The sequence below is a fragment of the Aureobasidium namibiae genome (assembly GCF_000721765.1).
Source record: "Aureobasidium namibiae CBS 147.97 unplaced genomic scaffold scaffold_31, whole genome shotgun sequence".
Lineage (NCBI taxonomy): Eukaryota > Fungi > Ascomycota > Dothideomycetes > Dothideales > Saccotheciaceae > Aureobasidium > Aureobasidium namibiae.
The window spans coordinates 115776-131028 of NW_013581178.1; the positions used below are offsets into that span (position 1 = coordinate 115776).

At 50.7% G+C, this 15253-nt stretch overlaps 7 protein-coding genes across 7 annotated transcripts; 2 read left to right on the forward strand and 5 right to left on the reverse strand.

Annotated features, from left to right (window-relative positions):
* Positions 1-841: 841 nt before the first annotated feature.
* M436DRAFT_77045 (kinase-like protein) lies at positions 842-1964 on the reverse strand (the record flags this gene model as incomplete). The annotated part of the gene is made up of 5 exons (XM_013567047.1): positions 842-1147; positions 1248-1465; positions 1525-1677; positions 1710-1798; positions 1861-1964. 5 exons carry the CDS (start codon positions 1962-1964, stop codon positions 842-844), a joined length of 870 nt encoding a protein of 289 aa, XP_013422501.1.
* Positions 1965-2969: 1005 nt separating this feature from the next.
* Positions 2970-3221, reverse strand: M436DRAFT_29668 (uncharacterized protein; the record flags this gene model as incomplete). The annotated part of the gene is made up of 1 exon (XM_013566990.1): positions 2970-3221. A coding segment is annotated over one exon (252 nt), but the record flags the coding sequence as incomplete, so codon positions are not given.
* An 891-nt stretch (positions 3222-4112) lies between these two features.
* M436DRAFT_58710 (MFS general substrate transporter) lies at positions 4113-5778 on the reverse strand (the record flags this gene model as incomplete). The annotated part of the gene is made up of 4 exons (XM_013566994.1): positions 4113-4702; positions 4756-5173; positions 5221-5535; positions 5590-5778. 4 exons carry the CDS (start codon positions 5776-5778, stop codon positions 4113-4115), a joined length of 1512 nt encoding a protein of 503 aa, XP_013422448.1.
* Positions 5779-6433: 655 nt separating this feature from the next.
* On the forward strand, positions 6434-7207 carry M436DRAFT_77047 (uncharacterized protein; the record flags this gene model as incomplete). The annotated part of the gene is made up of 4 exons (XM_013567048.1): positions 6434-6563; positions 6618-6682; positions 6739-6898; positions 6957-7207. The coding sequence occupies 4 exons, from the start codon at positions 6434-6436 to the stop codon at positions 7205-7207; spliced, it is 606 nt and encodes a 201-aa protein (XP_013422502.1).
* Positions 7208-7350: 143 nt separating this feature from the next.
* M436DRAFT_77048 (nucleotide-binding domain-containing protein) lies at positions 7351-8664 on the reverse strand (the record flags this gene model as incomplete). The annotated part of the gene is made up of 5 exons (XM_013567049.1): positions 7351-7687; positions 7742-8142; positions 8198-8396; positions 8461-8580; positions 8639-8664. 5 exons carry the CDS (start codon positions 8662-8664, stop codon positions 7351-7353), a joined length of 1083 nt encoding a protein of 360 aa, XP_013422503.1.
* A 466-nt stretch (positions 8665-9130) lies between these two features.
* Positions 9131-12974, forward strand: M436DRAFT_58801 (uncharacterized protein; the record flags this gene model as incomplete). Its single annotated transcript, XM_013567010.1, has 9 exons — positions 9131-9335; positions 9386-9511; positions 9561-9715; positions 9769-10060; positions 10112-10269; positions 11101-11588; positions 11643-12254; positions 12317-12684; positions 12733-12974. The coding sequence occupies 9 exons, from the start codon at positions 9131-9133 to the stop codon at positions 12972-12974; spliced, it is 2646 nt and encodes an 881-aa protein (XP_013422464.1).
* A 79-nt stretch (positions 12975-13053) lies between these two features.
* Positions 13054-15041, reverse strand: M436DRAFT_58803 (PTR2-domain-containing protein; the record flags this gene model as incomplete). Its single annotated transcript, XM_013567011.1, has 7 exons — positions 13054-13342; positions 13401-13647; positions 13701-13857; positions 13915-14164; positions 14222-14320; positions 14371-14790; positions 14842-15041. The coding sequence occupies 7 exons, from the start codon at positions 15039-15041 to the stop codon at positions 13054-13056; spliced, it is 1662 nt and encodes a 553-aa protein (XP_013422465.1).
* Between the last annotated feature and the right edge of the window lie 212 nt (positions 15042-15253).

Below are 15253 nucleotides of genomic sequence, written 5' to 3' on the forward strand. Positions count from 1 at the left end.
TAAGAGACGAGCTTCCCGCCTTCTCGCATGCTGAAACGAGGTCGCTGTGCTGGGGAGGGCGGGGGATCCCGCTTTCCCGCCCCCAGATGCCTCAGGTTCCCCGTGGCAAGAAGACTATTTCGGTCGTCTAAGATTCACAACCATCCATGTATTCTAATAATCTTCTTGTGATATCCTTGGTTGAATAGATGTACAATGATGATAGACAGGTCTTGGAGTTCAACGAGTGACTAGGTCCTTTACGCATCGTTTTCTCCTTAGGCCAAAACACAAACAGCACCATCGGCATGGATTCGGGCATCTGATACTTGATTCTGCTTCTTCAACACATCCCTCGTCCATTTATCCATACTAGGATATCCTCTAGACATCTGACGACACAGTCTTCAATTTCTTTTCTCTGAGAGTCCCGTCATTCGAGATGTCTGATCAGGCATATAGGACGACGGAAGCGAAGATACTTGTCGGATCTGGTTCGGTCCATCCAGCTCCAACCCTGTCCATATCTGTTTGGGATATCCCCCAAAGCTTATCGATAGGCCGCGACGTGCTGATCGGCTTCTCCGGCCGACGAGCCGAAGCTCACGATCGCTGTAGTCATTGCGAGTGCCTTGTAGACTGGACAGGAACTTTTGAAGGCCTGTTCGAGAGTATATCCGCATGCTCAGGTCTAGGCACAACGACTTCGAATGGGTATAGAAGTAACGCATTGATCATACTGATCCGTTGATGTTGAGATAGAACAGAGGATTTTCTTAGCCGCCTAGATCTTCGTCGATTATCGCGACTTGTCGCGTCACCCAGTGATCAAAGGCTGTGAGAATCAGCTACAGTGGTGATATTAATCCTCCTGCCACCATGGGTGCACCAACACCTGTTCGATTGTCGGTCTGGCCGTAGGATCCAATGTAGTCATCTGAGAGATCGCATCTTGGGCCACTGGACCAAGCTCTCTGCTCCAGTAGAGAAATCTGCGTTCAGGTTGATTCTCGACCGTTTCGTCCGCAATCATGGACATGTCTCTCAGGAGCGCACAGCCAGCTTCGTCATCGACACGCCTATAGAGCGCGTCTGGGACAGGTCCGAAGTAGGTGAAATGGCGACCCAATACCTCTTGCTCTGGCGTGATACCAAAGCGAAGCAGGTCCTAATAATCTTCGAGGAGCAGTAGTTCTGCCCCTCCTATGGCGTATATACACTAAAGCCGATCGTCAGTAGAAGATCTCAGAGAGTCAACAACGACTTACTACGAGTCCAAATGAATAAGTGTCTGAAGCCTTGGTCACGCCTACTGCCGTTTGGCCCTCGGGACTTCGCCACATGGCGTTGCCAATAGCGTGGCGAGTTCGCAGCCCCTTTCCATCATCCAAGCGGTAAGCAATATCGAAGTCGCCTAAGACAGCATTGGTGATTTCTTTGGTGTCCCCGCCATCCAGATTGACCAAAATATTGTCCGGTTTGATATCTAGATGAGTTGATCTCAGCTAAGGAGTCCGCAGTGGGGTATCCGAGTTCTTAGTATACCGATGTGAATCCAATTTTTGCTGTGAAGCTCTTGTATAGCTTCCGCAGTGTAGCGTAAAATCTTCTTCCGTTGTGTGTGTATCAAATCGGGATCGTCCTTGATCAAAGCAAGTAGAGTAGAATCGAAGTATGGGTATACCAGGACCCGTTCATCTTGGTTACAATCGACGTGCATCGAAGCCGACGAGTGTCCGTGAACTCGGCTGCAAGACGTATGGACAAATCAAAGAATGGTCGAGACACGCGTTTCACGACGAAAGATTCAGTGCCGAATCTGCAGTGAGGTTCATGAGTATGGTCGCCTCGTGTAGCCTAGGCAACACGATCAAAACTTACCTCGCTTTGAAGATGCTAAGCGAAGGGTCCGCGTGATTGTGCTGAAGTACATTGCCTCGAACATACACGCGACCGGAGTAATCGCCTACCACAGTGGATACCATTCTGGTTCTTGCGCGGTAGGACAGCCGAGTTGGTGAGAATTGATGGCGGCCGAAATTTTCGAAAAACATCTGGACGAAGTACTTGATATGAACTGGCGGTAGGTGAGATCTGGAGGTTCGATGGTTTCCGTGCCCTTGAGGTTTGTTCAAGTCGCGGCAGAATTTCGGACGATCTCGGGTCTGAACAGATACCTGCTTGTGCCGCAACGATGCTCAGATCCAGGCATGCAGAATGGGGCTTATGTAATTGTTCGGAGTCGTCAATGTTTCGGACATGTTTTGACGCCCGAATTGGGCACGTTGCCACCAAACAGCAGGAGCTCTTCAGCACGAAGTCAGTATGCGTCCGCACCAGTGCGCGCTGTCATTGGTGCACAATGCCGTCATTTGAGATCACTATCTATAGCCTCTCACTACTGTGTCGTGGTGCAACCAAGATACAAAAAGCTGGTCAAGCCAGATAGCTCACCTTGACTGTCAAGCCTTCCATCACTCACTCCTTTGGCCACTCCCATCACACATTCAAGCTTGCAGCAAGGATGGGATTTGACCCTTAGATAGATCGCGCTATACTTCTTCCAACATATGCGATAGTATCGGGCTTATTGTTGGCGAATCAGACGGCAGATTCGCGCCAGATGTCAAACGCATCAAGGGTATCGCATGGATTGTATCGAAACGGAAACATTGGCCACAGACATGTTTAAGCACAACAACGGACACAAGTTTGCTATCATGGCAGATTGGAACCTCGTATATTTGGGATAACGCTCCTAGAAGGCATAACATAGTTTGTTTTGTCAATTGCTATAAGCTGTTCCCCTAGGCTTTCGATTAGAATGCTCAAGAGGTATGTAGAATCATGTCAGATATGATAGCGGTTGTAAAACTCGTCATGATATAGACATGTAGAACGAAGTGATGATTCGATGTCGCTCTTATACAAGACTAGTGTGATAGGCGGGTACTTGTCCTCTCGAACTCGGGGTCGCAGCTTCTCACAATCCGTAACCGAGCAACTTCAGCCTCAAGCTGCTTGATATGGTCGTAAGCAGCAACTAGGACCTCCGCCATACTAGGCTTAGGATCCTGACCAGCACGGCTTGGCTGCTGAGTGCAAATGAATGGGATGGCGCTGGCAAGATTCCGGAATTGCTCCATGAGATTATGACGATATCGTCGCTCTGCAACTGTGTGGATCGATCGACCGCGGCGACGGCCTCTGCTAGTCTTCGCAGGTGAATCAAGTAAGTCTGCAGCCGAAAGAGGAGACTCCTCACTGCAGCGTCACGCCTTACGCGCAATGACATCCAGCAGACGTTGCCAGCCGTCGTTGGAGGCTCGCGACCATCTCCACAACCTCAAGTTGCACAAGCCCTCAGGAATCCGAATCTATATCCAGAGGAGATTTCGGTGACTCCGAGATCCAACAGGGTTGTCAACGGCTGGCTTCCGCCACGTGGACCGGACGAAGCTGACATTCTAGCCACAATCGCTTACACTTGCCACAGCCAGGATACTCCACACCTTCGACATATACCACAGTCCGACAAAGCAATAGATTTATACTGACTCATGCCATCTTACTAGCAAGATGCATGATTAGAACTGGCCTTGAGGAGGTGGAGACAGGCATTATTTGTGCGAACATACATCCCATGACCTATCCAGGTGATATTTGGAACTTCACTCGCTGACGAACCCACGTGGCGTCACTCAGCTGAGGATTTTGTTACTAGTTGTATCTCGTATCTAGTGGTCGAACCACGCAGCCGCATCGACTCATATCATCTACACGCCATATGGAAGCATAGCGATCATCGATTGGGTTCTTCACGCATGATTCCCAGATAGTACGATGCCTGCGTACGATGTCTACTTACGATGCAGAGGTGCTCCTCTCAAGCCCTAAGGGCCATCGCCGATCTTAATTTCGCTTCTCTCCAGTCGATTAATGTAGTAATGATAATTCCGAGCACATATATACCGAATCATATGCTAAACCGCCATGCAACGCGGACGCTTATGGACAGATATTGTTGTCTGCGCAAGATCGACCTCCATGGACTTGATCACCAGTGGGGATAGCGGGTGACGATCGCCAACTCTGATGAGTTTGGAGTGTCGCGACTGACAAGGAAGCCAAGACTAGTCGGAAGTGGCCGCGTAGGGACTTTTCGCTCTCAGTGCTTCACCTTTACACCAAAGAAGAACCGGAAACGGCACTCCCAGGCCAAGAGCTATGAACGCAAGTAAAGTCGTACCCCAGCCGTACCCCAGGCTGGCATAGAGCTGCTTTACGAACATGGGAAAGATAAAAGCGAGGATACATCTTCCGAGGGCGACTGCGGCCATTGCAGATGCGGCGTAAGTTGTGTATGCATCGACGAGGTAGGTCTGAATGCATTGGAATCCGAATATACCACCGCAGGAGTAAATCAAGACGCCAATGTTAGGGATGATCCAGTGTGTGTGAGCTTGTGCGCTCCACCCGTACCAAAACAGTCCAATGGGCACGAGGAGACTTCCAACAAACATAAGCGGCAGTCGGAACTCGGGTTCGCCGACTCCATTATTCTTGTGCTTAAGGTTGCGATAGATACGATCGTTAAAGACAGCGGATATCTGAGCTCCGATGATTGGGCCGAGACCGAGAGAGATGTAGTTTAAGCCGGAGATGCCGCGAGACTCGTGGTACCCGTCAACCCAAAGGTCTGAGAAATGTCCCAGCACGAGGTCTTTGGCTTGTGTTAGCAATGACGACAATGGCGACCGGAATGTTGATTCTTACAGTATAAACCATACAGGTATGCCATGTACAGACCGAGACACTGTACGATGGGTTGAGTACCAATGAGGATGAAAGGGCGCGAGAGACCTCTCTTCAGTGCGGTCGGCAAGGTCAGGTTCGCGCGTTCTTGGAGTGTCTGATAGCGGTCATCACCAGTCTCCTTGCGCAATTTGGCTGCCTTGCGACGGAGAAGGCATGGGGCAAACGTCTCCTCCAGGTACTTGAGAGCGGCAAGTTGAATGAAGACATCCACGATAGAAGGAGCCCATAGCGTCCATCTCCAAGTCGTACACTGAGCAATCCAAGCACCTGCAATGGGTCCGACGGCGGGACCGATCAATGGCCCCAGAGAGTAGATTGAGAGAGCTGCACCACGTTCCTCGGCAGGCCAGACGTCGCCGAGGACGCCTCCTCCGACCTATCTTCATTAGCTTTGTGGCACCTGAGAGAAGATGGGCGAGATACTGCAAGAGGGGCACTACCGCCAAGTCCAGACAGGAAGCGGAAAGCGATCAGCTCGCCGGTATTCCTGCTGAATCCAGCCACTGTATTGAATATGAGATAGAAGAGGTTCGCGAGCTGGAGCAGTCTCGATCTGCCATATATCTCGGACAGTGGACTTAGAAACAGGGGGCCGAAAGCGTATCCGAGCACGAAGACACTGTAGCTGATCTGGCTGACAGCGAAATTTGTGATGCCAAAGCTCTCAGAGATCTTTTGGGTAGCAGGAGCGACGATGGAAGAAGACACGGGCGAGATGAAGGTGAATGACGCCACAGCCTGTGTAAACAAACTTGTCAGCAGCGCTCGACACATGGTTGGGGTAATACTCACCAAAGTCGCAGCCCATTTTTGTCTCTTTGTCCAATTTTTGGGGTTTTCGGGGTCGTCATTTCCATTCCATGTGACTAGATATGAATCCTTTGTGGCCTCTTTCGTGGAATCGCGATTCTGCTCACTGCCAGATGGAGACAGTTCAGATAGTCGGCCTTCTTCGGCAGCCTTAGCGTTGTCGCCTGTCATACTGGTTTCGAGACTCGACGCAGTGATTGTTGACTGTTTTGGGATGGGCAATACACGATGTGTATGTGAAGATAAACGATACACTGAGAGAAGACGGTGGTTATACGAGGGGAGTCGGACAACTGACGTACATGACAGGCCTAACTTTGGACCCCGTTCTGCCACGAGAGCGGAACCGGGCCTGTACCGGCGAGACAAGCGGACACTCACAATCCATCCGCCTGCTTCGTCACCATGCCACCAGTTGGTCTATTGTGTTTGCGCATTGCTGGAATTTAGGCAGATCGTTCGATTCAAGCATAAAGTCGTTCGATGTGTATTCATACTGTACAATCCCACGGATATAGAACACAGCGCAGGTCGATAATGATGCAACACGGTGCAGCTTGACGACGGACGCTTACTGACCTGTGGTTCGCCATGACAGCAGTATTTTATCTCTTGTTCCACTCTGTTACCTTGACAGCATGCTAGGTCATCCAACCTCTTGACACGTCCAGCATACTGATTGATGGCGTAGTTTCTGCGAAGAGGATTTCATCATCGTGGACTTCACTGCAGAGTTTGTATAAACACATGCAGTAATGCTGCTTACAGTGCGTTTCCCTGCTCCAACGTCAGACCAACGCGCTGACCGTTCTATCTGTAGTCATCTATGCCACCCGGACTACATCGCCTGCCAGCAAAAGCGTCATTGTCTACCAAGAGCATTTACTATGGCCTCGGACTGGTGGGGCTTTGCTCAAGTTTATTCCATGGACTTCTTTCATATCATGCGCACATGGGTTGATATGCCGAAAATGTATCACCTGCAGAGCTTTAACACTTCTTTGTTACAGCCGATGATACATCCATGATCGTGGCCACCTCGATAGTCTGTTATCGAGCAATGACATACAGTGAAGTGCATCTTTTACTCGCTGGTTCAGTGGCTCACTGCTTTTCGCCGTCCCTGCTGAGACAGGATATCATACCGTCAAAGATGAGCAGATGGTCCACGAGCTCTCCTTCGTTTCTCTGATCGTCGTCGTCGCGATCAAGACCCGATCCCTGATCAAGCTCCGTGTGCATAATCCAAAGGACAAGGAAATGCTACACAGAGCTGTCATCTTTGGTGCAGGTATGCATTTCTCCCTTTCCTTCGTTCGCTGGTCTTCTTTGCTGATTGGACTACTTAGGTTGCTTTGTGTTTGGCTACCTGCTTTGGCAACTTGATTCTATCTTCTGCGCGCAGCTCACAATACTCAAACGGACTGTGGGGCTGCCCTGGGGTATCCTGCTCGAGCTCCATGGTTGGTGGCATATCTTGACTGCTATTGGAGTGCATACCTTCATGATCATGGTCGATAGACTCACGCGTGACGAAGTCCAGTTTGCAAGCGACGACTCCAGATTGTTTGGTGCAAAGAGCACAAAGAAGGAGGAATGAAGCGGATGCACAGATCATTGATTAGCCGATGATGCCCATGGTAGTATTAACCTTCGAGCCAATGTCGCGAGCGATATGAAACTCACTTTTGCAGCCTGCGAGACCATTCAAGCACTGAATCTACACAACTATCCTATCCGCATCTACAGGTTCGCTCTACGTGCGCTTTGTTCGGCCGCATGGAGGTCGACAACATCTTGCCCACTCAGAGTCTTTGACAAGTGTGGTAGTGCAAGGCCAACAGCTTCCATACCCATACCAAGCCCTGCCTGATAGCCTGTTCCACCAGCTCCGTAGTTGTGCACAACTATACGCCCAGCTTGAGCTTCTTCCAGCTCGATGCGTGCACCGCCTTGTCTGCCTGGTCGGAGGCCTGCAAATGTTGCCAGGACTTCTGTACCAGATGCGTGTAAAGATGGCTCGAGGGTGGAAGTCCTTTGCCAGATGGACTCTGCCTCGTGAGCGAAAGTATCGCCGGTACTTCGCAGCATGTCAGCGCTGTGTCACCGTGATGGAAGTACGGAATGAACTCACCCGTTGTTTTTTTGCATGAAGCCTCCAAGAATGACGTTTCCGTTCGAGTATGGTCTGGGAATGATGTAGGTTTCATAGTCCTTACCGTGTCGCATGACGTTGGTTTCGATCTGTGGCGCCCGTGTGAGCAAGATCTGACCTCTGACCGGAAAGCAATTCGAGTCTTGAACACCAGGCAGATGTCGAGCAGCGTTTCCAACGCAATTGAAAACGACTTTCGTACGATCACTGAGGAAAGCATGATCCAGATGATCAAGTTTGCGTCGGAAGAATTGAACGCCGAGGAGTTCAAGCTTGTTCTTCAGATACTGGATATGGCGAGGCGCGTTGATAGTCACTGTAGTGAAAGACACACCATAAGCGACGCCTGGCATGAGTTTTTCCGAAGGCAGAACAGTAAACTGTCGGCGATGTCATTAACCAGATCTGGGGACCAGGAGTGATTGACCATCTCACATCTTCAAGATAGTCCGCAAGCGAGCTCAGCTTTTGCTCCGCAGGCTTCTCGTCCCAGTATTCGAACGACTGTGTCTTTCTGATGGCGGATTCGAGTCCCTCTGTCGAAGCCAGCCTCATCAGACGTTGATAGCCAGCCTTGTCCCAGATGAGGGCATTCTTGTCGCTTCCGGAAATCGCTGAAAAGTTTGCTCCGGCCCTATTGTCATGTTAGTCTTGCATCTCACACTGCGACATCTTCGCTTGCCAGGTCTGCAACGTACCACGGCGATGTATAATCGATCGAGGTATCTCCGGGCATATGTTGCGCCACCACAGTAGTAAGATGACCGTATCCGTTCTCGGCAAGTATAAGAGCGACATCCAGGCCTATCACGCCCGCTCTTGACAGCAGCAAGGTTAGATCGACATTCGAGTACGAGTATACAGATCATGACTAACCCGACAACAACTATAGTAGCTGACATACTTCTGCACACTTTTGAGTTATGAATTGTTGGCGCTAAAGGATGGAACGAGGTAAAGACTCGAAAAGGTAGTGTGGGAGAATGTAGAATAAGCTGGAGGAACGATTTATCGCAAGAGTCGACTTGCCGTGTTGCTCACCTCACATCAGCCGACTGTTCATGGTGATGCCGACACCATCTGGTGCTACCCTGATGCCGATGCGCTGATCACCCGGAAGGCAGCTGGTGTTCACTCTGCGGAGGCAAGTGCGGGGATGTCGGCGTTGAATCGCCTATCAGCACCGGGGGATACCGATAGGGATGCACGGCCGCAGCTTGGCACTCCTATCAGATCCGGTGACGCCGATCCATGCTTTCTGACAGACGTGACAAACGGAAATACAAGCCAGCATAGTAGGCAAGAACCAAATATCTGTTGCTGAATTCGAGCCCCAAATAGCGATTCGCACTTTCTGTTTTGGCAGCCATGACAAGATATACCCCCTCCGCAACGCTCGTAGTCGCAGACTCGACTCATCGAGTTCCGGAACAGTGGCTTGACAAGCTTGACCCGGAATGGGCCAAGATATGGGATATTCATGGTGGACATCATTGTCAAGCGGAGGAAGTTTCGATCGAGGAAGTTCGCAAAGACCCTACAGCATACAGCTTTACATACCCAACGTGGGACGGTAAGTCCGCTTTTCGTTTGTGTATGATCCGAGTACTGAGTGATCGATAGGGCCGCAAGTCCACTCGGAAGAGGAGTTTGACATACCTGTAACAAGGCCTGCTGGTCAGATCAAGATCCGAGTATACACTCCGAAAGGCGATGGCCCCTTTCCTGTGCATCTTAACTACCATGGAGGTATGTCTGCACATTCCAAAATCGAGATGTGTTGCTGACCACAGGGCAGGAGGATGGATCCTGGGTAGTCTCAAGAGTGAAGCCGCCTGGTGCCGTAGTGTCTGTAACAAGACTGGAATCGTGGTCGTCGACGTCAATTATCGATTGGCACCCGAGTTCGTGTTTCCAGCTGCGATCTTCGACTCCTGGGACGCCATACAATGGGTAAGTACGCCTTGGCAGATGCATACCTTGTATCATGGGTTGACGTTCATCAGGTCATAGCCCAGGCCGACAGACTCAACGTCGACACGAGAGGCATATCGATTGGCGGTCTGTCAGCAGGCGGGCAGATGTCTGCTGTCATCTCCCACATGGCACGTGACGCAGGGCTCGAATTGAAGCTTGCATTGATGATTGTACCTTCGACTGACTTCAGATGGTTGATCGCACCAGAACCAGTTCGTTCAGAAGTTGCAAAGCAGTACCCGAGTACAGAGCTGTACAAAGACGCGCCTTGGGGTGGTCTGAAGAGGGAACAATGGTTCCTAGACTACTGGATCCCAGAAGGTATGTCACTGAAGGCCATCGTTCGGGATGACGGAGTTAACGCAGTCGCAGAGATTAGAGCAGCAGCATCGGGAGATTGGATGGCTTCTCCTATACTGGCAAAGTCTTTTAAGGACCTTCCGCCGACACACATCATCACAGCCGAGTTTGACATTTGTCGAGACGAGGCGCAGCGGTACGGGGAATTTTTGGTCGAAGGCGGTAACCAGGTGACCCAAAAATGCTACTCAGGCATGCCTCATGCGTTTGGACATTATATCCATCCGGAGAAAGGATTGGCGAAAAGTCGCGAGTACCTCGATGACACTTGTGAGGTTCTCAGACAAGCGCATGGTGTTCGATAACTCGATCAGGGTGCAGGTCGTCTAACGACGGTAGATTCTAGAGGCCTGAGTTGATCGACTCCTCATTCAGATCTCCGTGAAAGTCAGTATATAGGTCCTTGTCATGTCAATGTTAAGGTTGTGGACAAAATTATGCTCAGTGCTGGTCGTCGGAATCGTACAATTGCGCTTCAGCGACCGACGCTCGTCCAAGCGACACCGCATGCGAGTCAACAATGACAGGTCGTGATGAGATGGGCTTGCGAGATTGTAAGAAAAAACATACTCCACTCGTAATGTACCAGTAATGGAAGCTGCGATCATGAAAGAAAATTGGGTGACGGTGTGGCCATGCCAAGCCTGGCCAATGATGACGCGGTAGCTGACACAAATCGGCGCTCTCGCTTTGATCCTTTCGCACCTCTCGATCTTCCAGCAATGCGCAGATACATGAGCAAGTCGCAAAGAGCATGCGACAGCTGCAGAGCGCGTAAAAGTGCGTGTCGAATCGACTTGTCTCCGCCGTGTCGGCTTTGTCAACTATCCGGGCGAGAATGCACCTTCGACAAGACGTCTCGAACAACACGCGGCGTCCGCGTCCCCGTGTCGCAGATGTCTCCAAGCGGCACCAACCAAGTTCTTGCCGAAACGGAAAATCCGATGGATGTTGAATTGCTCCCGAATACATCATCTGCCTACGATGTGCAGTTCGGACAGCTGAACGGCGATGGGCTGGAGACGAACGACATCAATGACCAAGGCATCCATCATCCTGCAAACTTTGCGTCAGACTATTCGTTACCTAGTGCGCTGAACGATGTTCAAGATGGTTTTTGGTTCGACCAATCTATGATGGATATCGGTATACAGCCTTTCGATTACATGGACGCCTCTCCCAACGATGTAGGAGCAGATCAGACCGGCATGCCATCCGCAGGTCTACCACCAGGCGTAGAGACAACCAGTATAGTCTGCGGTCTGACCGGAGACATGGATCCATATCTTATGCAACGTTACAAGTTTGACTCTGACAACAACTTTGTCTTCAAAAGGCTCACTGTCCGATCCATGTCGCAGGACGTCCATCCCGTCCAACTACTTGTGAGTAACGCCATGGGAGATGCAGACAAGACAGCCAACAGCACTGCTCGAGGCCATCTGGAGCAGTTGGTGAGCCCGGACGTTGGTATCAGACTGATGTCCTTGTACGGACTGCGCTTCCCCGACAAACCCGCGTTCAGCACGGCTGACTGTTGTAGGTTCTATCAACACGTATACCCTCATGTTCCGGTGATACCTGTTGCACAAGCACCAAACCCCGTAACCTCGAAACCATCCCTCCTTGCCGCCATCTATCTCGTCGCACTCTCGTTCGCTGGCTTTGATGACTATTTGTCTGTCCAGATAGCATACGATCTACCGGATACTGCCAAGCTGTGGAACCTTGCGTTGTCTGCCACACAACAAGATTTGTATAAGCCTGATTTTGCGACTTTACAAACAGTGATACTGCTTCTTGTTGCTCCGTCGCAGCACTTGTTGATGCCAGACTACTCGACAAAGTGGTCACTTGTCGGTACAATGGTGACTATCTCGCAGACTCTGGGCTTGCAATTCAACGCTAGCCATTGGAAAGTCGCGCCCGCTGAGATGGAGCTTCGGAAGCGTTTGTCATGGGTTGTTGGAATGATCGATGTCTGGCATGCCGCAGCACTGGGTCGAACTTGCCTGATCCGAGAAGATGACTGGCTGGTGCCGGAGCCACGACTCGCCGACTTCTCCGACCAAGAGAGACAGACTACGATGCCAAAGCATTTTATGCACATATACAAGCTGACTATGATCCTGCGTCAGGTACTGATAACACTCTTGTGAGTAGTACGCGTGGTCAAGTAGTCAACCTTGGAATCATGAAGCTGATGTACATGATCAGTTCACTCAAGGCGGTCCAAACCCTTGCCAGGGATTACGAAATGACGTTGCGCAACGTACAACTGTCTATGGAAGAGCTCAACCGATGGTCGGGTGTTGCGCTCGAGATTGAGTCTGAAGCAAGATTCGAAGACGTCAACCTCTCAGGCCCCATGTTGCTTGGTGGACACTTTGTAAAAGTACTACTATTCCGCGCCATATTGAGGCCCTTTCACAATGCGCCTAGAGCTGCGAGCTCGGTACCAGCTGATGCACGCGAACTCGAAGCGCATCGTCTGTCGAGAGCCGGAGCAAAAGCATGCGTCACAAGCTTCATAGCATTCACGGCCGACCTGAAGAGCGGATGGATACAGGGATTCTGGCCATTCTGTAAGTCCGTCACAGTCCTAGGCAGAATGCCACTGACGAGCGTCATAGGGTGCACTTTGGCTTGGTCAACTCTCTGCAACCTTGCACTGATGCTTCACGTAACTGCGGAGACTGCCGAGGAAGCTACGGAATGCCAGATATCTCTTGACCGTGCTCGGAAGACTATCAGACTACAGTCAAAGTCACTCGAGGCTTTGCGGTTCTCACTTTTGCGCATCGACAGCATTTTCTGGAAGGGACTGGACAACGTTCTGACCACAAAGTTGCAACAATCGGCATTGAACAGATGATTGAGATCATGGTCCCATATACTATCAAGTCATCGAACCTGAAGAGCGTTTTTCGAGTCACATCTTGGTCGGGTCCAAATCAATTTCGCCACCTCCCTTCCTCGACGGCAAGCTTGCCTCCATGCTCAGCCACACCTGCCACATCAAGCTCCATGTTCGCTGCTTCTTGCCCTGCGATGACTGGCACATCGTCGAACGATTTCCTGAAGCAAAGATAGAGTCCACAACCGGCGACAAACCCGACGATACCGAGAGAAGCATACATCCAGACAAGGTACGGATCTTGAGAAACAGGCGCAAGCGCAATACATATCGCAGCTGCAATGCCGATTGTAAGCCAGAACAAGGCCGAGACCAGGGACCGTAGACTTTATAAAACACAGTGTCAGTGTATCTCGCGATGGAAGATATGGATCGAGCACATACCTCGTCGGTGCCTTGGTGTATGCCAGCTCCAAGCCAGTGATGATCACAAATGCTTCCGAGAACGCAACCAGTATGTACGCTGGAGCCTGGATCCAAACATGAATGCTGTTGGGAGGCGAGTTGTATATGTAATGCTGAAGCACAGCTGCGTACACCATTGAGATTGAAGCCATGATAAAACCAGCAGTCATCTTCAGGACTGGGCTGAAGTTGATCTTGTACTTGCGAAGCAATGGGTAGACCACGACTTGCTCATGCGTTAGTTTATTACTCCTTTTCCTCGCTCAACTCAGGACTCACAATCAAGAAGAGGAATGAAGATGATCAAAGCAATTGGGTCGAGGTTCTGCAATAGATCGTTTGGGGTGCCGTGCAGCGCCATGGCTCCTGCTTGTGAGATGAGGTTGTTCCAGATCTGGATCCAGCAGACGAAGTATAGGGGCAAGAAGAGGAAAAACTGTCGACATGTCAACCACTGTATATTCTCAACTGAACATCTCAAATGGATACACACCTTGCAAGCGGTGATGCCGGACTGTACATCCTTGACGGATTTGTCAGTGAAGTTGGGCGACTGAGCAAAGTGGTGGCGTTCAAGCGCTCCTCGGGCCTGCAGAGCACTTGGTCGTGCGTTGTCGAAGCCTCCCTCTTTCATTGCGATAGTCACTATTTTGACAGCATCGATGACTGCTGAACCGTGAGGAGGCGTCTTCACAAAGCGCTTGCTACCCAGAATAAACACGGTTGCGGCGATGGCAATGACACTACTGTGGGTCAGCTGATGATCTCCAGGCTCCAACGAGGATACTGTGCGGACATACACCAAAGGGATCAGGTACGCAGCCCAGAAGGAAACTTGTGCTTCAATGTTGACAGTGATCAATGGCGAGAGTGCGCCAACGTTGACTGCCCAGTAAAACCTGAATCCTGTCAGCCTCTTGTTCTTGCATGCAGATACCTGGCGACGAACCAGTTAAACATGCGCTCTACAGTCAGCTCAGGATCCACGACGACCCATTCGCCGGACTTGAGCTGCTTTGTGTAAGCCGTGTCAAGTCGATACTGTTCAGCACACATTGGAGTGACATTGGCCTTGATGCTTCCAGTGCCTAGGCCAATGACTACCATGGCAGCGATCAGACCTCCAAATCCTGCACCCGAATGGATACCTGCCGGAGTTGCGGTTGTGACCAGGATCAAAAGACCAACGATGTACACAGCGCATGCTACGACGATAGTCTTGAATCTGCCAAGGTATTGGTCTGCAATGATGGCACCGATGACTGTAGAAGCATAGGCCCAGAATTTGAAGAAGTTGCCCAATGCGGTCGCTACAGCCTGGCCTTTGCCTAGCGCACCCGGCAGATCGGATCCAGGGTCGTGTGGGTTCCTGTGCTCGTTAGTCTTCGTGATACCATGGAGATTGAATGTCTTTACACACTTGATGTAATTCTGGATCGGGGCGCTCAGTCCGAAATAGGTGAAGCGTTCGCCTAGCTCGACAATGAGGATGAGGAGAACCACCCATGGGATGCGATCGGGTACACGACGCAGTTTGCTGTGCTCATCGCTGGCTGGTTGGTTCTGATCGTTGATTATGTCGTTATCTTCCACCTCGAGAGTCGCAGTGCTGTGAGCCATTGTTCTTTGACGGGCTGTGGTATGATCCTGTCAGAGTAGGGGATGCAAGTAATGCTGCGACAAATCTGGCGATGATACTCTGGTTCATATCATTGTTCAGAAGTTACTCAAGTGTTCATGTCACTGGACCTTGAGCGTATGCTATCGCCGACCCCGCAGTTGGACGATAGACGCTATCGTCTGTGCAACTCTTGCGACAGACCCGATCGTCT